Source organism: Ambystoma mexicanum, chromosome 6q, assembly GCF_040938575.1.
Source record: "Ambystoma mexicanum isolate Mex_15411 chromosome 6q, UKY_AmexF1_1, whole genome shotgun sequence".
NCBI lineage: Eukaryota > Metazoa > Chordata > Amphibia > Caudata > Ambystomatidae > Ambystoma > Ambystoma mexicanum.
In genome coordinates, this window is record NC_090937.1 from 742,539,768 (window position 1) to 742,567,459 (window position 27,692).

General features: G+C 40.8%; 1 protein-coding gene across 5 annotated transcripts in view; it reads left to right on the top strand.

Moving 5' to 3' along the window:
• Positions 1–27,692, top strand: part of DCLK2 (doublecortin like kinase 2) — a 780,084-nt gene that overhangs the window by 618,330 nt on the left and 134,062 nt on the right. For all 5 annotated transcript variants that reach the window (XR_011282260.1, XM_069631258.1, XM_069631257.1 and 2 more), the window contains one exon: positions 16,630–16,776. Coding sequence is in view for 4 of the 5 variants with exons in the window: in XM_069631258.1 (XP_069487359.1) it covers positions 16,630–16,776 (147 nt within the window). In the remaining variant the exon portion in view is untranslated. The remainder of the gene's footprint in view (positions 1–16,629; positions 16,777–27,692) is intronic.

Here is a 27,692-nt window from a genome sequence, read left to right on the forward strand (position 1 = left end):
TCATCCAGCCTTGAAAACTGTGCATCCCTCTCTCAATCAGTTTTGCTCACACGACTGTTTTCAAATTCCTGGGCTTCTCTCTCAAGGTGACTCCTGCTTGTTTTATGACGCAGCCTTGGGACTTCCCTTGCACAACTTCAAAGTCCTTCTTCTTTGTTCTGTTAGTGATCTGTATTACTCCAATGGTTTCCTTTGTCTCAGTACCACTGGAGTTGTCTTCCTCAGGTTTGCTCACAGATTCTTGCTGGCAATAACAAATATCTGTATGTTTTCTTCCAGTAGTTGTGGTTACCACTGGATTTTGAGTAAGTAACTTGGAGTTTGTATTTGGAGCGGGCGTCCTTGTCCCCAAGGGGGAGTCTCTCCCAGTGAGGTCCCGCTTGCCTCTACCCCTACGGAGGATATTGTGTAGTAGGCCCAACTCCCCTGCCACACAGGGAAAGGACCGCCCTGGGGAGAAGTGAATCAATCCAGCGACTCGTCACAGACCCCAACGGAGTGAATGGTGTTGCAGCCATTCAGTCCTCGCACCGAAATTCTGAAGCTATCCAAACCGATATATATGGTTTCCTGTTACATTTTAATGTTATGGTGAGTGTTGTGAAAAATCAAATCACCACCAAGTCCACGATGCATTATGTCAAATATCTCAACATGCTATTTGATTTTATGAAAAGCAGACTGGAGCCCTCACTGATGTTATTTGAACGGAGGTGAACAGAGGATAGCTCAGGAGCAATGCGCTGGTCTTGCAAGCAAGACCACAGAGAACAGAGGTTCGAATCCTGGATCCGCACTTAGAAACCAAACGCAGGTACGGTATTTGGTGCGTTATAAAAAAACAATTAATAATATTTATCCCCTTTCTCGTAGGGGTATTTTACGGAGTGTACCAGACTATCCACCTTGGAAAGATTACCTTCTATCAAAAAATAATTGATCTGGGTGTTCTGTCTTTTGATTGTGTTTTCTAAGTAAGACGAGAGTAGCATTCTTACAACTAAAATATATATTGCAAGTTATTATTTAGAAATTAATATTGTAACATGTTTTAAGTAATTTCCTTTGTTTTTTAGTAGCTGACGTAACAAAAAAAATACAGCTCACCTCCCCCCAAGATATTTCTTTTTTAATATAGTCGCGGAGCTGACAATGTGACTCTTACTCACACAGAAACGTATAGAGAGATGGGGTCAGAAAGAGAGCAGAGAGAGAGAGATTTTTGTTGATTGCTATGCCCAGTACAGCAAGTAGTATCAATTTTCGAATCACAAAGCCCAGGTAACCACAGGGAGGCCCTGACTTATTTTTTGACCACAGAAGAGGAAGTAGTAGTCATTAATTTGCATTCAGCCTTGGCCATTAACATATAAAAGAGCAAAGGATACAATATAGTGCTAAAAAAGATAACACATCAACGTTATTGCTCATTTAAAAGAGCGCATAAAACATAATGACTAAAAATGTGTACCATATCAGTTGCCCTCTTTTACATAATTACAAACCTCAGATAGAAAATTAATATTGTTACAATTCATTAGGAGGGGCATGACTAGGTTAACCAGATTTAAAAAGTAAAAAACCGGGACTGGGTAACTAACATAAAAGTAGGACTAACTCTTGAAACTGGTCGTCAAGGCAGTAGCGTTTGGAGGAGAAGGGGGTTTAAGTGTTACTGTTAAAATAAATAAATATTATAATTAATTCATCACAAACTAACACTATCTTGAGTTGTAAAATTCTGCATTTCTTCGAGATTGTGCATTCCTGCTTGCCAGCTATAGAGACCTACTACAAGAAACCGGGACAAGTGCAGTTTCCAATGGAAATATAATCTTGCGAAAGGGGGAAAGACCAGCAAATACTGGGACAGTCGCGGGAAAACTGTGATGTCTGGTCACCCTAGGCATGGCCTCATTAGTAGCGCTAACATTATAAAAGAAAGGGTCTCCTAAGCAAGCGCCTCCTAAGATCAGTGAGAGTAGTAGAATTCAACATGAAATCTAGTAAGCCTTCAACAAACCTGATCTGCAGGCACATCTTTGTGCCTCGATGTCAGCTCTATTGACACTTCAGTGCTAAAGCATTCACTCTGATCATAAGGTTGATACCACCAATGATCGGGGGGGGGGGCCTAAGACGTATTATTGCACTTTTTTCGGCTGCAGTCAGCAAACCTTTCAGTGAGGTTAGATTACAAATTCACTTTAACGCTACAGCTTGATCTAACTCGTGTGCCCTATTTTTAAGTGCCTTATTTTGGCTACCGTTGAGTACCTGCTTACAATCCAATCCTCAGTAAAAGCATGAATATTTATCTTGGGCTAACGAAGAAAATTGTGGAGGAAGATCAATTGTTCAAACTAACCCTGCTTCTCCGCCAACCTCAGAACGATTGCCTTAACAGTGAGAACTGTTGGCAATGCATAATGGTAGGCATGGCGTCCGATGATCAGCAGCGGGTTGTTTGGGTAAGTGAGCTGGCAGGTGCAGCATCCTCACACTTAAATATAACTCCATATTCTTTTTTTGGAAAGGCGCTATGCACTTTTTTGTTAATCATAAAAATGAGCACAAAGATGAATAATGAAATGTTGAACTGTATTGGCCATTGGGAATACATGTGTTCAATTCTAACTGGTGCTTCTACAATGGAGCTTGTTTTAGATTGTTCCGGTAAAAATGCACGCCATACATATGCACTTCCATGCATGCAGTCCCCTCTATGCAGTTTGGGTTTGTCTTCACAGATGATTTAATGCAATAATACAAATCTCGGTTGACACGGGATCCCGGGTTTTAATTCCACCTTTTTCAAAATTTAGTGTAAAGGCATCCAGCCATGACGGTTTATGTCGGGAGGAATTTTCATGGAATCCAATGAAGTCCACATGCAGGTGTAAAAACAGGAGGATTCATGGGTATTCACAGTATAGCTGTCCATCCAAATCTCATGTGAGGGGAGAGGCTCTCTTATGTATGTTGCTGGGTGAATAGGAGTGGTAGATTCAGACATTACAATCTGTGCCTGCACTCACCCATACAAATCCACTAAATTCATATGATGCATAAAAGTTGCATACTTCATCTTTGCGCATGCTGGTCACGCACCAATTTGCAGAAGATTACCCAATGTGTTTTCTATTGTTTATTTTTGTGTGGATTTCATGAAATTGTCTTAACATGCATCTATACTGTATATGTTGTGAATAAGTTCAGCAGCAGCGGCTGTTCAGAGCGATTTTTCTTTTCTTTTTTTGATTCTTTAAAGTTTATATCCATAACATAAACATTTCAGAAACAAGATCAGAAAAAACAGAATACAAAAACAATGTACATGAATGCAAGTAACAGCAAATATATACAAATAACAACTAGCCACCCAACAAAAAAAGTAGTAGTGAAGTCAATAAAAATCATTACATTTTCCCTAGATCTTATCAAAAGAGGACAGCTTTTTTTTTCAACATATAGATCACTTTTTTTTACTTTTGCAAGTTTGAGCATCTCCTCTACCCAGTGATGGAGCTATTTTAGTTTTCCAGCCTCGAAGAACCAGGCGCTTGCCCACTATGGCACCCCTGAACAGCCATTTCTTTTGAGCAGAGCTCAGCTCATTTAACTCAACATCAACTCCTAATATCAATGTTTTGAAGTCTAGATCCAGACTCGCATCCAGAATTTGTATACATGCGTCACATACTTCTGCCCAGAATCCAGAAACTCGCCCACAACTCCACAAAATGTGTTCCAAGATGCCAACATCTTGAACACAGCCCCAGCATTCTTCAATGTTAGACAGGCCACATTTCTTCAATCTTTCTGGACACCAATAGACTTGATTCAATATATTAATTTGGTGTGTTCTCTCCCCCAAGTTCACAGAACATAAAAGTACATTTCTGCACATATTGTGCCAAATCTCGGGAGAGATTTCAAAATCAATCCTCCTGCTCCACTCTTCTCACAATTCCGCAATACTGTGTTGATTAGCCACAATCATTTTGTATATTCTGCTAGCCAGTCCACCCTCTCCTACCTTAGGTTTTGCCAGAAAAATGTCTAAATCCGATTGATTTTTTTAAAACGCCTGTAGGCTGTTTCTGAAAAGCCCAAAATGTCCCATTTCTCACACACCTCATTCGCTGACAGCCATCTACCATATCTTCCAAGGTCACCAATCCTCTGAATTCCGCATAGAAACCATTCAGGCCAAAACAGAGTTCTAGTATTGTCTCTAATTTTTGGGTTCAGTCAAATAGATGCCTGTTGACACTTAAAAGTATCCGTCCCCAACTGCTCTAGCAATTCACACCAAACATTACACAAAAATGCTGGAACCATCGATTTACAACCACGCTCTTTATAAGTTGTAGTTAATGGAGCAACCGGGTCAAGTGGACCAAAGGCACTGGATTGTGCAATTACCCAAGGGTCCAGAACCTCACACATGAAAGGAATAAAAGATTGGGCCGAGAAGGCCAAGTGATAATCTTTAAAATTTGGAACCCCTAACTAATCCCCCTTGATCTACAGGAAGCTGTAGTTTCCAAATTTTAAGCCTAGGCAGCGTCCTGTCCCAGATAAATTCTTGCATCATGCCGCCAATTCCTTTCAGTACTGATTATTGATTTTCAAGGGTAACATGCCAGTTATATAGTTGACCTTGGGAGCCAAATTCATTTTGAGGGCGTTGACCTTGCCCCAGGGATAAATTTAAGAGTGACCATCTTTCTAGATCCTTTTTAACGTCTTTACTAATCTCCCTTAAGTTTTCTTCAACCATGTTATAGACCGACCGCGTCAACCAAATACCCAAATAGTGTATTCTGACCTCACACCATCTAAAACCAAAGCCAGTGACTAATGCTCTATTAAATCTATGTGTGAGTGGCAACACCTCTGATTTTTGCCAATTAACTTTGTAACCCGACACTTCGTGAAATTTGGACAGAATCTGCATCAGGCATGGAAGAGCAACATCTAAATTTTGAAGGACAAGTAACAGATAGTCAGCGTAGAACCATACTTTTTGCATTACACTCCAGCAGCTAACACCGAACAACCTAGATTCACACTTGAGAGCAATTGCTAACGGCTCAACCGCAAGAATAAACAAAAGCGGTGAAAGAGGGCACCCCTGTCTGGTGCCACGCTCAAGACAAAAGTATTCTGATATGAGACCATTTGTTTTAACAACGGCAGTTGGCTTGGCATATAACAACTCAATCCATGAAATAAACTCCTCACCAATATTCATCTCTCATCACAGTATATAAATATTCCCAGTTAACTCTTATCAAACGCCTTCTCAGCATCAAGGGGAAAGACCGCTGCATCGGTATCACCCTCATTCGCCTTTTCCATGGTATGAAGCAGCTTTCGGATGTTACTAGAAGTTTGCCTGTTTTTCATTAAACCAGTTTGTTCCTCTCTGATCAATTCTGGAAGAAACTGATCAATTTTCAGTGCTAGAACCTTAGATAAGATTTTATTGTCTGTATTAATAAGGCTTATAGGGCGGTAGCTGGATGACTGATTGCTGTCTTTCCCCTTCTTTTGGAGGCATGAAACGTACTCACAGGTAACATCTAATAATTTTTACTCGCCAAAAACATATCTCTCAAAAGCTCAAGAGCCGAGATAGGAAGTATTTTATAAAATTCAACCGGAAGCCCGTCCGGGCCCGGGGGTTTACTGGTGTTCAATTTTGAGATAGCTGCTCTCAGCTCTCAGTTCGTCAATTGATAGATCTGAACCTAGAAGTGAACTCTCAGCATTTGAAATGTTTGTAATTGTGAGATTGTCAAAGAAACCCTCCCTTTTCCAGAAATTCCAGACTTCTTGCGGTAGAAGTCTGAATATTCTTGACGAAACACCATATGTATCCGTTTGGGATCAAATGTGATCCTACCATCCGGTTCAATGATTAATCTAATAGCAGACTCAGAGCATTTCTTTCTTAATCTGAATGCAAGCCACCAGTCACATTTTTCACCTCTTTAGAAGTAAGTACACTGAGAATAGAAAAGACTACGCTCTGCCTTCAACGATAGGATATCTTCCATCTCTCTCTTAAGCTTTTTTAGTAATCCGACTTTTCTAAAGTCTGTCGGATCCGGCATTAAATCCCGAGAGGTTTCTCTAATTCTCTGATCAAGCTCCTTTCTCATTGTATCTTCCTTTTTCCGTCTACTACTTGACAGCCCAAGTCATATTCCTCGCATCGTACATTTGAAAGCTTCCCAGATACTCTGTAAACTAACATCAGTAGTACGATTGTCCTCAACAAAAAAATTGACTTCCAAAACAATTTGGTCCAATATTTCATCATCCATCAAAATCGAATTACTTAGCCTCCATGAGAAAGATCTACATCATTCAAACTTTAATTTTAGATGCATTTTGACCGGAGCATGGTCACTCACCAAAATATTCCCTATGTCGCAAGAAATTAAACTCTGTCAATGCCCCACTAGTGAAAAGCATATCTAACCTGGAAAACAATCCATGCACACCTGAGAAAAAACTATATTCACAAACTTCTGGATGTACTAGACGCCATTTGCCTTTTAAGTTATGTTCATCCAAAAGTGACATAAGTGCACAATGCTGAGGGTCCGACGACCATCCCTTCTAGATGAGCTTCTATCCAAAAGTGGATTTACAACAGTATTAAAATCGCCGCCGAGGAGGATATTAGGTGAGTTCAAATCTTGAATTGTCTGGGCAACCATTATAAAGAATGAGCCGTTATCCACTGATGGAGCATACACATTGCACAAGATCATTTGCTCTCCCTGGATCTCAATCAACAGTGCAGCCATTCGTCCCTCCTTGTCAACACTCTTTCAAAACTTTAATGGGTGCCTTTTTACGAACCAGTATAGCAACTCCCCTTGATCTTGCTGAGAAAGAAGACCCAAAAGCAAAACCAACCCAATCTTTCTCCAAGCTTTTAACCTTGTCAGCCAGTATGTGTGTTTCTTGCAAAAAGCAAATGTCAGCCCTCATTTCAACCAGGACAGTAACACTTTTTTTTTTTAAGGTGATTTTTAATACCATTAACATTCCATGACACCACAAATACATCCTTATTTTCTTTGCCCTTTGACGTCACCGCCATCGTTTCACTTTCACCAATGTAAAGAAAAATTACAAATAAAAAACAAAAAATATAAAAAACCATCTTAAGAAACCGTCAGTCTTTTCAACCTAGAAAGTAATGAACAAGACATTAAAAGAGAACAAACTCTAGGACATCTCCCAAATCCCCATGGAACTCAAAGATAGATAATACTCAAAAGTAAAAGATAAATTGCATAAAATACCAGGACGGACCCTGGTGACCAACCCTCCAAAATTGGAAGTTTAAAGTAAACAAATTAAAAATGTCCAATACCCAATTAAAAGAAACACTGGAATGTTTGAAAGATTCAGAATTCCTCTATTACTCTTACGTTTAACCGAAGCCAGAAATACATTACATACCCTACAAACTTCCAATACACACCGAAATAAGTTTGAAGTGTTCTACAGCCCATAAAACTTTAAGCTGGTATTACTGTCTGAACGAGAAACACCCCTACGCAACTAGTGTACTAGTGTTCAAGTATGTCCAAGAGGTGACTGTTATGCTAAGTGCTCATGCATTCCGCCCCCCTTGAAAGCACTTACTATCAGGGACTATAAAGCCCAGAAATATATATTTTTAAATGGCCTAATATAGCAAATAGATTTAAATTAAAAGCCCTCCTAGAATTATAATACATGTCACGTCGGGTCACAATCCAAACATTTAATCTGCGTCCCATGTTCAATGAAAAATTCATGAGGCAGCAACAATACCACCCGCCCACACAAACCATTAGTGATATATAATTTTTTAGAATACATGATGGAAATGTATGAAATCACTCATAAACATGAACAATTTTTGAGTGACATTCCGTACCAATCTAATCCGCATGAGGCCACAAGCACAAAACATTAAGAGACATGTCAACTATAACTTTAAAACAGAAAGTGGATATTAATTGAGCATATGCGTGGCTATAAAATGCGGATTGGAGCTTATTAGTGTATTGCAGCATTTTAAAGAGATTTTAAAATACCTTAATCATGAAGCATACATATCAATACATCCGTTAAATCTCAAGTGTCGGCGTATTATCAATTAACTTGTGTGATATTTAAGTACCAGTGATGTATGACTGTGTAAATGTGTGTGTGTATGTGTTAATATTGTTTCATATGTGCACCAAAAACTATAATTATTGTTGGTTGTCAGCAAACAGTGCAATCTACCGGTTACGCATTAAATTAATTGGGTACAGCTACATCTTTGCATCTAATCTAACTTGATCTGCTTCTCTAAGCTCATTGATACCATCCATCAGTCAAATAGAATATCCTTGCAGCGTTCAGTAGATATTGGCACTAACAACCTTGCAGGAGCCACATCTGCCTCTTTGACCATCGTACTAGGAGCATTTCTGAGATGTTCGCCGTATTCCAGACATCTTGCAAGCACCCAGGGAAGCGCTTGCAAATAAAGTCCACCACACGAGAAAATCGGTCATAAAAATCCCAAGTACAACCGGAGCGTGCAAAACTCAACCCTCCCCGTCCAGTTCCACTTCTTTAATGCAGGCCGGATATTTGGTGTCAAAGGATGCAAGGCAGAGCCAAGAGCGTGGGGGATCTCCGTTCCATTTCAATACATTGCTGACCCACCAAGTATACTGCTCATTAAAACCATGTCACCTCCATGGATAGGGCATGCACTGGCTCACGATGTTAAACGATGATGTCTGAAGCCCCATCGGATACACTCCGAAGCTGAAGCGCACAGAGTGGGAAAATCCACTTGCGGACCAGTTATGGCTAGAACACCAACTTTCGAGGCAGCCTCAAATTCAAGATCAACGGTAAGATAATCGCATCCACTCACCGGCTGAATCACGGCCACACCGCACAGACCGCTCCAAGTGGCCCACCGACTGAGTTACAGGAACCTCACGTCGCGTCGGCATCAGGGTCAGCTGACTGCGCCCTGCATGGGTATTTTACTCGAATCGAAACGAGAAGCGCTCCGGTAAATAATGCATGTTCCATTGTTTTCGTTTGACACCACAGGCGTTCAACTGAAAAATATCCCAGCGCCATTTTGTAACAATAAAAAACATGTACAAAATCGATGGAGTTATAATTAAAAACAGAGATATCAATGTAAAACGAGGGAGGACACCAGGAATCCATAAAGTCATCACATGCTAAGTGGATTAGATGCTGACGCATCTCATTTCTGTTGTTCTAGCCAGCGCAGGGCTTGAACAGGATCAGAAGTGCTCCTCTCGCCCTCGGGCAACACAATAGTTAACACGCTGCTTTTATTCATAAATGCTTTCAGATTCAGCTGCTTGGCCAAGTCTTTGGCATTTTTAAACGATTTCCTCAAGATTAATACTACTTTGGGGTAAACTGGGTAAATAAAAACTGGTTTATCTCTGAAGAAGGTATTTCCTTTCAATATGGCAGAGCTCATCAGACTTTCTTTTGTCTTGATGTCCATGAAAGTCACTAATATGTGTCTTGCCTTGGCACCAAAGTGTTTCCCAAACCTGAAGGCGTTGTCAATGTCACTCAGGGAAATGGTGCCAAAATTAAAACTTTCCTTACATATTTAAATGACCAAGGAAATCAAATCTTCATTGCCAGCATTATCTTCCACACCAACCAATCTGATATTTTTGGCCCTCCGCTTCATTTCCAAATCCAAGCGCATTTCTTTCTTTCTGTAATTCAGATTTCAAATTGTTGTAAGCCTGGAAGCTGCCCGCAATTTCTTTGCTCATTGATAATGAGGTCTTTTCCAGGTCTGTCACTCTGCCATCAAGTTGACAAGTTTTCAAGTTGAGTTCAGCCATAGATACTTTAACCGCATTGACATCCCGAGCCACCTGATGAAGAACCTTGTAGACATCCTGTTTAGGAATGACACCCATTTCTAGAATCTGCTTGGTTTTTTTTGAAGCAGGGTTCTCAGCCTCTTCTATCTTCTTTGAGTTCATAATATCATAAAAATATCTTCAGGGAGAGGCCCGGGAGCTGCTGGAATAAGCTGCTACTTCACCGCTCACCATTGCAGAATCTGTGTGTCGTTCAGGGCGATCTCTGAGGTAGAGGATTTAGTGAATGGTTACCTTTTTAAGTTATGTCCGACTAGATGATCGAGAAACCTTCCTTTATGAACATGTTAATGGAATACGGAATTACCCAATGAAAATGTTCATCTTCTGCAGAGCCCGTGGCATTTAACCAGCCACAAAGGAGGCAAAGAGTGGGAGTGCCATCTCCCGTGCCGGAGCCTTTTAGCCACGTGCAGATGGACGTCTGTAGTCTTGAGCCTGACTATTGGCCCTCCCACAAGCCCCTGTTTTACTGCAATGGCTGGCAACTTTACAGCATTTGAAGCTGGGTGCCCTTATTTTTAAGCTGGTCACTGCATCCATGAAATGTGCTATTTCTTTATTAATTGGTGACTTGTAAGGCATACACGTTGCCTCCGAGTTTCTCCTAGCTTATCCGCCCTGCTTCCCAAATGCATGCTCTGAGTTATGTTCTTTGCAGTAACATCCCTTCAGGGAAAATTGCATAGATCAATGGCCATCCTTGGACATCTGCATCCTACTTTCAGTTAAGATGTCTGCTGTATTTGTAGGTACCTTGAATTTTTAGGAACCATTAAATGCTACGTTCTAGGCTTGTGCAAAAACAGCTGATGGTGCCCTGTAGGGAACTGCATAAGTGCGCAAGTTGGTATGGTTCACCCTTTGCTTCTGCAACAGAAGTGAAGCCAAGAGCAACTTGCTGCGATTGAAGTAATGCATATCAAGCCCTAGTGCGCTATACATCTGGGAGATCAACCTCTCCGGCTTATAAATTGATGTTCTGCTGTCCTGAGAAGGGAATTATTCTACAGGGGAAACCCCACACTTTGGTGATATTCCCTCCTACTACGTGAGGATATAAGATATATATTTCTACAAAAGGAAGGAACAATCAACACATTCCCCTCCGATAGCAATTTCAAGACCCAGCCCTTAAACAGATATAGGCTGCATTCTGTGTTTCAAATCATCATCAGAAAACATTTTCTTCACAAAATATCATTTTTAATATATTAATCTTTTGTTAAGCACAGGTAATACAAAAATTATTAAAAAACATATACACATCACATAGTCATATACAAAGTAAAAACACTACCACCTCACAGTATCGCAACTAGTATGCTGAAATATTCAACCAGCATACCACACTTATGGCAATTCAATAAATCTCAATTTCCATTGTGTGACAAAGCCCAACTTATATAAGTTTCAGTCCTCTGTGTTCAATGTAACCGGACATTCATCAGGGGCAGAAGTAGTCCTGTGCTTTAGGTAGAATCTTCCTATTCATACACCAATTGCTATCTCTAAGGATGAAAAACACAAACAGACAAATCACTATTACGGGCATAATAGGTTAAATTTATACACCATAGCCAATCCCTCATCACCACAAGGGTATCAAATATACCGTAAATCATATACCTGAACCAAGGTACCAAGAATTACATGTCTTGTACCTAACAAGTCAGACACATTCTGACTCTTCACTACTATTATAGGCAGAAAACACTATAGAGTACCATGAATAATCTATTGATAAACCATAATCCGATCTCCCCAATTAATACTGACAGGGCCAATACCCCAATCATAGGTAATTGCAACATGTCCAATAACATGGGAGTCATATTAAAATTAAAGATTTTATAACAAAATTACTCGGCAGAGTGCTTATGCAGCCCAATGGGTCTGCCTAACCCTGGAAGTTCTCACCTCCCACGGGCTATTCCAAGAGTCCTCCAATCTGCAGTGAATGCAGCGTCCTGAAGAAACGGACCTCTTTCCTCTATCTGGCAGGAATCCCACTAGTTCTAAAACAAATGAGAACCGAGTAAGCACCACATAATGGAAACAATGTCAGTGAGACACTCCTTGACACAATCCTCAATTTCTCAAACCAATATATCGTGGCGCTCACCTATTACGGGAAAGTTGCACGTCCCGTCATACAGTAAATGTAGAAAGCTGGAATCCAAATACGGCAACCAGCGGACAAAAACTCTGTCTTTACCGGCGTTCAGACGTTCAAACAAGACCATTGCAGGAAGAACATCCACAACGTCATGACGGCATCGCGCTGAATGGCGCGCGATGACGTCACACGTCGTGACATGCGCCCAAGCCAGGCAAAGTCAGGCAAAAAGTCAGGGTAAGGAAAACGAGGCTAACAAAGTGCAACCCATTAGAGATGTGCCAAAAAGGGACAGACTGCCCCACAGTATTACGCTGGAAACCTGGCAGGCCAATCGGACACTTTCTAACCGTCAGCATCCAGTACACAGTTCTATCTCTGATGTACAATCCGAGTAACCAGGGACACACAGAGAAGCAAAGATGGGCAAACATCATGGAGCGGGTATGAGAACCCATTTATAATCTGGGGGAGGTCCTGCAGAAGGGGAGCAAATGCACTTTGTCTCCCATTCAGACTAGTTGGCATAAATCAAATGGCAAAAACCTGTGCTATGTTTGTGATCTCAGAAGTCCAAATGCTGGCCGTATTGACTTTAGAAGTGGGAGGTGATCCCCTCTAGCTGTAAAATTACCTTTGTTGGCTTCAAATTGTTTGTAGCATAACATGGTTTTATATTGTGCAAGGTAGCTGCTAGATTCCCAGTCCTTGGAACTGAATATTCCAATCATACCCAGGGAAGCTGTAGTGTGGGCATTGGCATTGTAAGCATTCCCACAGTGCCCACCAGTAATGAATAAGTTGGATTTCCAATGGAAGCGCAGGCTTGCGACTTAGCTCCGTTCAACAAAGCTACACTAAGCGGTCCAAATTGGAACGTTTTGTGAAGTTCTGTCCAGAGGGGCACAGTTATAAGTGGGTCCCAGAAGTGTCATTTTCCAAGCAAACTGCCACCGTGAATTTCTGCTCGCATCCGCAGCAAAACCAGCAGAAAGGAACGGCCCGAAAGCTACATTGGAAGCGGACATCTGGTCCCACCGGCAATCTTCCCTTGCACGCAAAAAACAGATCTGGATGTGCGCGTATTTCTAACATAACAATGATGCAATTGGTTCACAACTTCTCAAAGCACACTTTATATTTTTTCTTTAACATTTCATTGAGATCCAGAAAGCGATCCACTTATTTAAAGGAATTGTGTAACAATCTCATTAATTAAACAAGCGGACATTTGCTTCACGCTAGATGGTGTTTTATAATGGCTGCAAAAAATAGAAAAATGTTTAAAATAGAAAAACAAATGTTAACAGGGAATTTAAACTTACATTAGAGAGGGTTTATGGTTCAAACCAACTGTACTGTGTTAATGAAGCATACCAACTTGGAACGTAAGATACTTCTGGCGCATTACACAAATAAACAAAAAAATAATATTCAAAACATCCAAACGTGTTCAGTCTGCATCCATAGGGGGACATGACACGACACTCTCCGTCCCCGGGTCAGGAGGTTGAGACTAACCTGTGATGGCGGTGGGGCGTGGGTGCAGTGGGAATGCCCAGTGGGCCAAGGGCTGCACGTCTCACTGTCCAGCTGAGGTTAGTCTTCTAAGCAGTGCCGTAAGACCACATCTCCAGTGAAAGAAGGCTGCATACACGATAATGAGGCGAGGCACAGCTTGTTTAATGAAGCATGAACCTCAGCCATCCAGCCGCTCTCTCCCCCGTATCTGAAACAGAATGTGGAACCCTTGACATGAGCCGACACACCACGGTTCCATTACAACACCTTGTCAGAGGGACCTAATTACCTAGATCACTATAGTTACTGACTTGTGTGTTTGGGAGGTTGGCAGTTGCCAGGAGCCAGCAGAGAGCACAACACCAAGAGAAGAGGAAACCAGAAGGCTCCTCAAGGAGGTGAGCGACCAGAGAGACCAAATAGAGCTGAGATGCTAGAGAGATTTGAGAGGTTCAAGAATCCTGATGGAGCTGAGAAGAATCTGCAGACTTGAGCATTGCCCTAGGGGAGAGGAGGGTGACCTAATGCAATTGTGAGAATTGGAGATTGATGGCAAAAGTGAGCTGAGTGCTAAATATCTAAGGTCCTAGTGAGCTGGGCACTATATCCCTGGGAGATATTAAGAGGTGTGCTGTGCACTGCATTCTTGAGACGTTGTTTTAAAGTAGGTTGCCAAGGAGAATGCTGGCCACTCTTTGCCATCAACTGTCTGGGTGTCTAGTAGTGCTGGCCCCTATGGCCCCAAAACTGTTTTAAAAGTGATTCTCCAGGAAGTGCACTGGGTGTTATATCCCGTAGATTGTGTTTGAGCTTCACTGAGTGAGCTGAGCCCTATACCTCAAACAGTGGCACAGAAACCAATTCAGGAAGCATATGGGGAACTCTCTCTCCTATACAGGAAACCCCAATACTCTGTTTTATATCCCTCCCCTACACTATCTAATTATTGTATTCAGACAGAAAACACTTTTCTGTGTAGATAACTGTAGGACTTCTAGGTGTTGCTTGATTTACCCATCTGGAAAAGAATAAAGCTTTTTGGAAATATGTTGTATGTTCTGTTGGTCCACCACAATGCTTAAATATATTGTCAGCCACCGTTATCCATTTTGAATTCCTTTTCTGTTTAGTCAAGTCAAATGCAGCATTTTCTAAGATACTATTATGGTTTTCAGTTACATTGTTTTCACTTACTAACCAGTGCTCCGAATTCCTCCACTTTTCTCTGTGAATGTAATTATGCAGAGGATTAGCAGGGCTACATTTCCTCAGTCAAGTTTAACATTTCTGGTTCCCATTACCATTATCAGAGTTCTCAAAATGTTTGTGTTGGTACTCCACAGCCCCATAGCGCTTAAATAATTTTAAATATAGATCCTGAATGTGCAGCTATTTTACCTGGCTTTAAATGGCAGATCTAATGTTCCCAGAGGATCCGCATTCCATGGGTGGCGTAAACACAAGTGCCAGCTGTAGATGGTATTTACACTGATGAGACTGCGTCACTGGCGGGCCTCTCGGCACCATCTTGAAATTCCATCCTTCAGAAGTCAACTCTTTCTCTTTTAATGTATGCTCGGCAATATTACTTCATATTGTCACCATTTGCCATTTTGTGATGGGCACATGATGTGGTTAATGTTTTTATCATGCTCCATGTGGCTTAATAATCATGTAATACTTCATGGATAAAACTTGGTATACATTCTACTGTAGTTCTTGCCCAGCCTTTCAATGATTCTGTAGTATGCATGTCCCTATAAGGAAAGGTGTGCTACTATTGCCCACTCACTAGGTCTATGAATTGGTATGCTTCTTTAGGAAATGACTGGCTCCAAGTCACCCTTTCTGGTTATGCCATCATGGGCACCTTGGGCAACTACAGTTTGGCCCCTAGCGAGCTGTCTTTATTAAATGTTCACTCTTATGGAGTCATCCAGTATATGGTCTTGTAATCTGTGTTCTTAATGTGCCATCACTCTAGTTCCAAAAGCTGCAGCCAAACGGTTTAAAACAGAAGGCAATCCAATCTTACATTTCTTAAACACATTGAGATGTATCCTTGGATTATCTATCCTTTTTTGTTCCCATCTTGACAGTGTTCTGTCAATTGAACCGCCCCCTTCATTGGGTTTGATGATTTCTGAATCTTTATGGTTTCACTCCACAGTGCGTGTCCCCACAGGTAGCCCTCGTATCTTAATTCAAGTTCACAAAATATGTAATGGGCACTTTGTGTCTCAATTGTAATATTTTTTCATTTTTAAATTGTTTTATTTTTACTAAACTCTCCTGCTGTTGCCGTCAATCCCTACCTCTGTGTAGCTGTGGAAGTTGTGGGTTCTGTGTTTTTTAAGGGCATGGATAACTGGTTCATGATTCGTTTGCTTGGTTTAAGGGCAAATGTAATGTCTCTGTAGGGTACTTCATCTAGCCATGCAGTGATATGGCATTACTCACTGATGCTACATTTTTGATTGCAATGTGTTAAATTCAGTCATTCATATATCTGTGCTGCTGTCAATTTATATGTCTTGTATATGTACAGCTTATCTGTACCTTGCATGGCTTATTTACATCTTTCTGCATGCCTGTGCTTCTCTTTAATGTTGTCTGAATTTATCTGCCTCTTAATATCCCATGAAGTATTTATAAATGCCCTTGGTTGGTAGCAGTGCGTGGTATAAATCAACATAACATACTGAACCGTTACTGTGTATCGTAGCTCTATATGAATCAGTCTGTTAGCTAGCCATGTCTGTGATCTTTGAGTAGGGCAAAAGAAAAAAAGTAAGGGATTTTTATGACTGTCTGATTCCATACAGCTATCAAGCAATCCGTTTTTAGAGAAATGTGTTGTCATAAATATCCTGTTCATATGGATATTTGGGCTGCAGCCATCATTCGCTATTCATATTGAAAATTAGTTTTCTTCGCTTAGAGAAGGTGACGAATGTGCAACTACTATATGTGTATATATCATTCTTGTTACTGATTGCTTGTTATGTCTCACTTTAGGGTGGAGATCTCTTTGATGCCATCACCTCCTCAACAAAGTACACAGAACGTGATGGCAGCGCAATGGTATACAATCTTGCCAGCGCTCTGAAGTATCTCCATAGTCTCAACATTGTGCATAGAGACATAAAGCCGGAAAATCTACTGGTATGTCCTTGTTTCTTCGATTTTTACAAGTGGAAGTATGAGATGTGTGGAGCAGCGCTCATGTTTGGACATATGAACATATATTGACTCCTCAAATAAGGTATGAGAAAAGGGATCTTGATGTATTGCTCACTGCAGTGGCTAAAGTAAGTTTATACCGTCACAGTGAATCCATGGTTGGTTGTAGAAAGAGATGGCATGGAAGATGAAGTCAAATGTGCTTTACTGGATGCTCTGCTCATGATGATGATGGCCATCATCACGATAGTCATGATGTTGAGGACGATGCTGTGTGATATGTTCATGTGAAGTGCTGCTGAAGTAAGCTGATGCCATTTTGGATACAGAGTTTAATTTCTTTCCAGCCCATACAGGCTCACTCCAACAGCATTGCAATAAATAAGCATGCATTAATACCCAAGTAAGCATTACATCTACAATGGGGGCAAACAATTATAGGACAGCAAGAGGGCATGTAGGGGAAGTAGTGCGGTTAAGGCGTGGATCAGCTGGAGGCAGGACATGCTACAGGCGAAGTGAGGCCTCCAAGCATAAGGTGCAACGGAGGAGGCGGATGATGCAATATGATGACCTGGTAGACGGAAATGTGTGGAATGTGAAGCACAAAGTGACAATTCAAGAATCTACTATGCATGGAGCACAAAAGAATGAGACCGTGAGAAATATATAAAAGGATGAGAGATCAAGTGAAGAATGGCCAATGCGCTGACAGAAGAGGAGGAAATATGCGAGATCTACCTAGGACTAATTTGAGAAGTAATGTAGAAATGAAGTGGGAGACTGAGAAAAAGAATAAGGATGTGACCTTCTGATGTTTGTTTTCTGCATGTGTGGCATTTTGTAACCGAACAGTCACCCTTGCTGGTCTATTGACTGCTCAATGAACAGAAGGATGTATGAAAGGACACGTCAATACATACAATGAGAATGCTGAAGGGAATAACCATGCTTTTACCTTTTGTATAAAAGTCAGAATTGATGTATCAGGTGACAAGACCAGTAAAGAGAGAGGTCAGCCTCCTTTTTTTTGTTCTGGCGCAGTGCAGCGTTGGGGCAATTGATTGTGAAATCAATGTACTGAACCAGATTAAGATAGGTTGGTTACATGCAATGATCAAAACAGTTGAACCACAAAAACGGAACACGGATGGAAAGAACATGGATATGGCACAATGTGATCGCAGTTGCAAGTGCTGTGAAAGAAGCCAAGCTTCAACAATCTGAAATACCTCAAGGTACTTGAGAAGTCAGGTCTTCATCCCAAAATATGAGAACATTTTCCAGGCAGGACAAAATAGCTGCAGTTACAACACATTTATCAAAAGGTAATGGGGTAGCCAGAATGTAGTCCATGCACTTTTTTAATTCGAAATGTTGAGTGTTATTTTGAAGAACATTTTAATTTGTTTTATTCCAATACATTAATAGAACATAAACCTGGCCTAAAGGCATATGGAGCACTGTAAAGCATGCTAAAATTTATATGAACAGCTTACAGATGTGTCAACACATTTTTAAAAAGTCACAAAATAAACAGGAGCTGTAAAAGAAAAAGAATCAGCTTGGTTTATAGGAATAAGAATCAACATTTGATTCTTAATGAAAAACAAAAAGAAATGGAGCAGGTCATGGAGGATGTTAAAGAATTTTATAGATGTAATGACCTGAGACAAATCCTGGCTTCATGTCCCTGCTTTTTTTGCTCAAGGTATGTTAAGAATCGACTTGCTTCTTTGTATTCCATGTGATTACCAATAAATGTTATTTAGGTGTGTGAAGGCATCATGAAGTATACACCAACAACTGAATAGAACTGTAGGATATAAACCTATATTAACTAAAAAGGAGGGTTGGAAAAAGTCCTAACTTTCCCTATGCTAAAATGGGATTTCCCTACCTAAATGGAACAAATGATAGTCTGCGTCAGGAAGTACCATCCACAAAGGTCTGTCTGTATCCAAAACCTATACTTTGACTCATACTGAACTGTATACAACGTTTAGGGATGGCTGCATGAAATTAGAAGTGTTCAAATAAGAGTTCAGAGCTTCTTCCAAGATTCAAATAGTTATTCAAAAGGGGTTCCCTTCCCCAAGCTTTCCATGTAAGAAGGTCCTTGCAAAAATGTTGCCTGGCAAAAATATTTACTAATGAAGAATTTTTTTGCAGGGACATTATCACAGACCCCCGCCCCCCTTGAGATGGTTACTATATATGATGTCGCCACAACCTTTTCCCGGTGACATTATGTATGGCGGCCGTATATATAAGGACAACATTACCTGATACCAAGACGTCAAAATATACGTATACCTAGCTTGCACATGCTTGATTGCCACGAACATGAAAATCCATATGGACAAATATGGAAGCTATAGGCCCACTGAGCTGAATGAGGAAGGGGGGGACACACTTCAAATACGTGAAAGGGTTGACAAGATCACTGCAGATACGATGCAACTCAGCCAAGGATGAGTGGAGATGGAAAGTTCCCAGTTACTAGGACGATTAGCCACCTGCAAGAAATTCAGGCTAAAATCCTCATGATAGCAAGCAGGAGAGCTCCATTTCGTGGTACGCATGTGACCTAGTAGAACATGACAATGGCTAATCACTCAAGGTAGATGGAGATAAGCTATTCCCATTGAACCAGAGATGGAAAGATAGTGTTGCTTAATAATTAAGAACTGAATGCACTCTCTCAGGCTTAGGTGATCAGAGATGGCAACAGTAGGGAACACACAGCACCTCCATGCTTATTCCCATCACCTTGGAAAGGTACACCCATTATGGTAACTGTCCAGGGCCCCAGGGCTGGGAGGACACATTCTGCCCAGTCCAGAGTAACCTTTCACATGAAGACACATGTTGCAGGTGCCAATAGCCGGCCATGACCCTACAACTTTGTAGATTATGACGATTACATGTGCATACATTTGACACTTTTGAAAAAATAAAATATGGGGGGATTTCCAGCAAAATTGCATAAGGACCATTGGCAAGGACCTACAAGCATGGGTTTGCAAATGTGCCAGTGTTTTATTATTTGACAAGTGTCATAATGTAGCTACAAAAAATAGCGGTATACCTTTAGTGACTGAGTGGTAGCTTGTGGCCATGGGCAGTGGCCAGATTGTCCGGGTCATGGAAAAAGGTCATGATCCGGACAATCTGGCTACTGGCCATGACCACAAGGGACAAAACATAGGATTAAAGTGGCCATGTCCACCTGGGACTGGCTTTGTGGTAAAGTTATTCGAAATTAGGATAGATCTCATAGGGAATAAATATGTGCTTGCGATAATATGGTCCTAGGGTTATCTTTTTGCCTTCTGCAGGCTGCCATGGAAAGCGAAGAGGGCCCTGCATGGAACCCTCGCCTTCCCTTTCCATGGTGGCCATCTTGGAAAAGGATTTTCCTTCCTAAACCGGGACGCTTTGGGAACCCAGGTTGCTAATGGCCTTCATCCCCCATTTCAGGGGCTGGAATCGGGGGGAGGGGTAATGGTCCAGAGACCTCGTTATCCACCCTCGCTTTGCTTGGGCTGATAACTTGGGCTGCTGGCCCGGTATCCACCATTCCAGTTCCTGGAACGGAGGCTGAACGCCACAATATTCCCATTAGCATAACACAAAATGTAAATGGAAATGTTAGAAAATCTTATTGAGTCTATGTACTTTACTGAGAAATATAAAGTAGATGGAGTCTATACATGTTTTCTTTAGTTCTATTTTTTAACTGTGAAAGGTGGTTCCTAAAGGAATATGTCTTTTGTTGTTTTTGGATGTTTTTTTTTTTTTGGCAGGAGATCTGAGAACGAAAGGTGGGGAGGGAAATGAGGGAAGAGGAACCAAACACTAATATGGAGGGGTAGGTGGACAAGGGAAAATGTTGCGTGTGTGGTATTTCTAAGGTAGGGGTCAGTGTTTCTCATGCTCCTTGAATACAGCAGTGGTGGTGGCTCTTTGGGAGGAGGGTTGGCATTAGCTGATGCCATTTTAAGATAAATAGCAGTTTTGCTAAAAGTATATACTCTGTACTAGATTGTTAATGGATAATGAGTAGAATAGGTGTTGGAGCTGTGCAAGGGACATTTTGAAGTTGAAAGTTCCTAGATCAGTAGAAAATGCAGTTCTGAACTGTCCGCGAAGCAGAGATCTTATCGTGAAGTGCGGACAGGTTCTCGGACACGTTATCATGCCGTGCACCAGCATATGGTCATGTGGCACTGTCCGGAATGTCCGCTATGAAGCCAGATGTTCGTAGACGGCTATGGATGCAAAACTAGTTGAATTAGTTGCAAAAAGGGTATAGAAGTGTTAAAAATTATTCCAGAAGGTGGGAAATGGCAGAGTTTTAAGGTGACACTTTGTAAATGGGACACAAATATTGCTATATTGGGTAAGTATGATATTAGTAAATTGTAGGAAAATAGCATGCACTGGTAAAAAAACTATGAAATTCACTGAAAAAACCTTGTTAAAAGGACGTTATGGTCAAGTTGCACTAATATAAAACCTATGAAATTCAATGAAAAAACTTTGTTAAAGGGACGTTATGGTTACAAGTAAAACCGAAAAACCCCTGAAATTCGCCAGTTATGGTAAGCTAAGCAACCATAACTTGTGCCACCACCGTGCACTGCTAAGAATAACACCCATGACATCAAAGATGACATCACAAATATGATTGAAGACATCACTGATGACATTACATGTCTAGCCCCTTCTTTTTTTGTTCAATCACATATCTAGGCCAGGTGAGTTTATTCACTTACAGTCAAAAATTTAAAATTTAAAAGGTATTACATTTGTAGACGTTGCTATTCTCACATGTTCTTACAGTACTTTCCTTAGAATTCAATCGAATCTTATGATGCACATACATAGGGGAAGAAGCAGGCCTGAAACACAGCAATCATGTCTATGTGTAAAGATAATCATGTTGGTTATACACAGTGGCTCATGATGCTGCCTCTTGTTTACTTACTTTACTCTCCCTGTATAAGCCCCATATTTGTGTACATTGTGGTCTCTTAATGTTTTGTGTGTAGTAGTACAAGCATGTAGTAAGTGATGCATTATTACCTACTTAGTATATGTTTCACAGTATGCAAAAGTGTGATACAGAAGCATTCACCGTTTTACTATCCAACATGGGAAAAATAGTACATCTCTATGGTGTATGCTGCAGCCAATGCCTATGTTTCTGTATGAGTAGGTCCTTGTTCTAGAAACAACACTGCAATGGAATGTTCTTTGGAGCAATACATTGTATAATCAAGTATGTAGTTCATCACACATCTCCAGATGACCCCTGACACTGTTTTGCCAACATTACATTCACAACCCCTTGTAGGGACTTCCTATGAAAATTAAATGCACATGCAATGTCATCAGTGATGTCATCAATCATATTTGTGATGTCATCGTTGATGTCATGGGTGTTATTCTTAGCAGTGCACAATGGTGGCACGAGTTATGGTTGCTTAGTTTACCATAACTGGCAAATTTCAGGGGTCTTTCGGTTTTACTTGTAACCATAACGTCCCTTTAACAAAGTTTTTTCATTGAATTTCATAGGTTTTTATTAGTGCAACTTAACCATAACGTAGTTTTTTTATTGAATATATATATATATATATATATATCTTTAAGGGGACGTTATGGTTAAGTTGCAGTAATAAAAACCTGATTAATTTAAATTAATTTATTTAAACACATCGCTGATGACTTAGGATTTATGCAAGACAGAAATGAAGAGAAACATGGCGCTAACACAAGAAATTTAGGGGCAAGGTTGCACGGATAATTGTGACAGTTTTACAAGTTATCAGGATAGGAATAGGATGGTTTAGAGAGGGGATAAAGTTATAGTCAACACAAGGTATACTATGGATTTATATGGGGTGGTGATGATACTTACAGTCCACTTTTAGTTTGGGATTTTGGACAGCCAACGGCTCTGGTCACTACACGGCAGGGCGCCCGGCAAACAGCTGGGCAGTTCTGGTCACTGGGTGGGACTTCTGGACTGCCAATGCTGGTCACTGGATACTAAAGATCAGCTGGATGGTAGGTTTGCAGGATGCGTGTAGTTAGTGGGTTCAGGATGCTTCCCAAAAATACCACAGCTTTCCCCTTTTGGTTATTTGGGAATTTTAGTGGGATTTCAGAATGTAGGCCTTGCTGGAGCAGGATCAGCAATGCTTGGGTTTTGCTTGGGTCCTGGAGTAGGGTCAGCAATGTTTTGGCCTTGCAGTGGGGATCAGGAATCTGGATGGATCGAACAGTAACAGGATGCTGGTGCAGGAAAATCAGAAAGGGTGTGTGTAAAGTCTTGTCAAGGGCTCTTATTTATAATGCCTAGTAACATCATCCAAGTATATGACTGGGGCAGGCTTAACTAAACACGCCTCTAACAACGGGATTGGACAAGGGTGATAGTCTCTGCCTCGCTCTCAGCTGGTTGGATTTCAGGAAAATGGTGTCAGATTTATGAAGTGAGTTTTATAATATCAAAAAACCTCCCATAGTTACTTTAACTAAAATCCGATTTTGCCCCAAACATACATTTCTAAAATTGCAATCTCTTAAGAAAATATATACACAGGTTACATATTTTATGCAGCATATTGCAGTCCAATCCTCCAGTCTGTGAGACCTTCTTTCGCCCTTCTACCAGTTTTTTGCACTTTAATGGGATTTATATCACTCCAATTTATATAACTTTATACATGGGTGTGGATTATCATAAGGGATGTATGTACAATAATTCGCATTTGCAATATGGATGCTTTTCTCGTAATCTGCCATATTTTGCAATTTCTGTCTTCAAGGTGTCGGTGAATTCTACCAAGTCTTAAAAGCAAGCCCAAAAATTCACTTTTACACTGCGAAAATCTTACATTTTTACAACGTCTTGCTGAAGAGATAAAGTCTTAAGTTTATTTATAAAATAGTCTTTGGAATAGTCTTTGGAAGCAAATGGCAGTCCTTTTGTCCTGCACTGGACCATTTTTTTCTTTTTGATCTGTAACCAACTGTCACTTCTGCCCTTTGTGGGGTGGGGGTTCCCAGTTGGATTGAAGGTTTTATGGCCCCCTTCACTTGACAGGTTAGTGTCCAAGGACTTCTATTGTCCCAGCCTGGAGCCCAGACAAATGTCTGACAAGCGTGTCATCTTTCTTTGTCCTGGCCCATTCAAAGTTTTTCAAGCTGGCAATTATCACTTTTGTGTCATGGAAGTTTAGGGTGTGTCTCCCTTCCTAGGGGGGAGTTTCAGGGCTGGAATCTGGAATAATTGGTTTTTTGGGAGCTTGCAAATTCAGCCCATGTGTTTTAAATCTTTATTTTCTTATTTTGGGTCTTGACTTAAAACAAACCTGTGGAATAAAAATAGCCCCTGTGTGTATTATCACCAACCATAAACCCCTTCACATTGCTAGGTAATGGCGGGCTTTCCTTCAACAGTTTTCTTTTTAACTGTGCATTTTTCTCCTTTAGTTTTGCAAAAGCCCATTTTTACACGTGTTGAAAACTGCTAGCATTTCCTTCCAAATTCGATTTTGCCATTCCCAACATTGCCTTGCAGCCATAGTTATTTTCTTCTAGGCAATATTTTATTTGAAGCACAGATGCGCTGAAACTGACCTGGCTCAGAGAGGTAGTCTCTTTGAACTGCTGATCTTTGGGATGCTTTTTGTAAAGAAAGATACATGTGTTCCTGTGCAAGTGAAAGTGAAGTTGCTTATTGATTTCTTTCAGAATTGGTTTGACAGGGCCTGTCATTCAGGGATTATGCCTAGTTTTGGTGAGACACATTGAAATATCCCGGCCATGGCAGGGCCTTTTTAATCACAGTAGTTTTTTTAAGACAGAACAGATGAAAGTAGCGTCAAAGCAGCATTTTTAAATAGTGAAAATGTGTCATTTTGAAGGGGAATTTTGGGTTTTCAGCAAAGCAGTGCTGCCTTTTCACTTTATTCCATTTATGTTTCAGAACACACTGGCATGCTTTTTCAGTGTGTCCACTTGTTCCATCCTGCCTGAAGTGTGCTTGGCAGGAAGGTGCAGCCATCTTTTTTTTTTTTTGCTGCGAAAATGCAGTTTTGAGGTCCTGGTGCGTGCAGGAGCCAGTGCAGCCATATTGCTGTTTCTTGCAGACAGGCAGCTTGGTGATGTGGTGAAATACAGTTGAGTGGGTCAATAAATCACAAACTACTGGATGGATTTCCATCAAATTTACAAAAGCACGCTTTCGAGACCAAGCCGCCGCTCCTGCCACAAATTTGGTGAAAATCCATCCAGCGGTTTGGGCTGTAGGCATGAGCAAATTTTTTTTCTCCTTTCAGTCCATGGGAGAAAGACATTTTGGGACCCCCCTATAACTTTGCCCCCCCTTGACCAAACCTCACCAAACTTATATTTCGCCTAAACTGACCATTCTGCACGCCGGGTTGGTTTCGGTGATGGAACTTGGTTTTGTGACGTCACTCCTGGATATAAACGGGTGACGCACATTCAGAAGATGAGAGCTCTTACATGTCGTATTCTGCAGGCCTAGCCTCCTTTATATCATGTCGTATTCTGCAAGCCTAGCCTCCTTTATTACATCTATTCTGCAGACCTAGCCTCCTTTACTACATGTGGTATTCTGCATGTCTAGCCTCCCTTATTACATGTTGTATTTTGCAGGCCTAGCCTCCTTTATTACATTTCGTTTTGCTCTCTTGCACAGTACTTGTAGTTTTTCACATTATAAATGCGGAACTGCAAATGTCAGAATGCAGCACAGAGGGAGCCTAAAAGCCAGGAATGGTGGATTGTTTTGCACCCGATGTGGGACAATTTTAGATTACCTTTAAGTTCTGATGTCGGGGGTCCGAAGCGCCTGTTTGATAGTTGCATGTGCTTATCCATTATTTGATACAGGCATATTCCATCTGGGAGTGACAAAAGGCATTGTTCCCGTTTGTGTTTCGATGATACAGCAGTAATGAATTGCCTAGTTTCCTGTTCCACATTGTTTTGTGTTTAAACATTTTATTAATATCATTAAGAATACAAGAGTTGTACGATAAGTGGAACATCATAATGAGGTCAATATAAGCATAACAAATTATTAAACAGGATGTTAATCTACAATATAATTGAATAATACATGAACCTTGTATACGGAATATAAGAGGATATGCACTAAAGCAGTAAAATACAAATTAATCTGAACTAGTAGTTGTATGAGACATTTATGGTAGAAAACATTAAGTACACACACCAACAAACAAGATTAACATGAACATAAGGATGGGGGGAGGGGACAGTGAAAGAAGAAATCCAAGAATAAGTGCCATTTTAATCTATGCTTGTGCAATAATCGTGGGGATGAAGCATTACATTTTTCCATTCTATGAATCTTGCATACAGAATTCCACCATAGTTTAAAATGTACATTTTTGAGATTTTTCCAGTTAGAAGTAATATGCTGAATTGCTTTGGCTATGAAGAGATCTAACAAATAACATGTATTCTGATCAATGGCAGGTTGAATAGCTTTGCTCCCCTGAAATAAGACTGTAAAGGAGAAAACTAGCTGAATCTGAAAAATGCGTTCCAAAGTTTCCCACACCACCTTCCAAAAATCTTTAACATGAATACATTCAAAGATGTGTTTGAACTTTCCCTGAATACAATGGCAATTCCAACATTTGTCATCTCGGGAGAAACCTCCTTTGTAAAGCATTAATGGAGAGATGTATACCCTGTGATGAAAGAAAACATTGTTTGAAGTAGGCCTGCTGAAACATTAGTCCATACATGGGGCCAAAGCCTTTGGGGATCATTTAGAAAGCAGTCTTGGTTCCAAGCCTCTAGACATTTATGTAGGACTCCATCTGTTGATGAAGATGATTTAGCTTTATACAACATAGCTGCTGTGACATTGGGGTTGGATATATGAAGTAGTCTTTGAGCTGAATAATTGTTTGCATTACAAATTAGCGTATTATAATTTTCCATAATATCATTTTATAAACTTGCATATTGCTGTTGAAAAGACATTGGTGCGTGAAATTTAGTTATGAACTCATCAAATTTAAGGGGAATACCATGAACGAACAGCTGTTGCACATAATTAATGCCATGAGATAGATTAGGGGGTTCATCCAAATAGATGGCAATTTATAAATTTGGATCTTTTTGAACTTAGTGGAAACAAGTATAGTCAGAGGTACATAACATACACCTTAATACTAGTGCTATTGAAATACTTATTTTTGATGTATGGGCAGTCCATAAGAAAGTGGGGAGACCATCACTTGCTCTAACATACCAGTTAGGCACATTGGGATTAGCTGGGATAAAACACAACTGAGCTTGTCTCAAAATAAAGGCTGAATACCTTTTTATAATCCAGGAAACCTACACCTCCCTCTGTTCTGGGCTTCTTAAGTTTGCATAGTGATATTCTTAGTTTCTTTTTTTCCCCCAGAGAAATGTAAGGATGCAAGAGTTTACAGACTTAAAAAAGGAGAAACAAAGAGGTGATGGCTGGAAGGTTTAGACTGAAGCTTAACCACTGGCATTGCTCGGGGCAACCCTCCAGACCATCGTCCTTCGCCTGCCAAGCCATTACAGAAGGGGAAAGACCATATGCAAATCAGGCTTGGTTCCACCCCAAAGAGGGCAGTCCAGCCCAAACTGCTAGGTCACATCCCTCCTGCACGAGACCACAAGCATCCCCAAACATGTTACGGCCTTGTTGGGCCTCATCAGTGAGGAGTAGCTTGGGTCTCTAGGCCCAGCAGGCACGGGACCCATGTCTGGGCATACCCGTCCCACTCGGGGTGACAAAGCAAAAACAAAGAGGTGATGGCTGGAAGGTTTAGACTGAATCT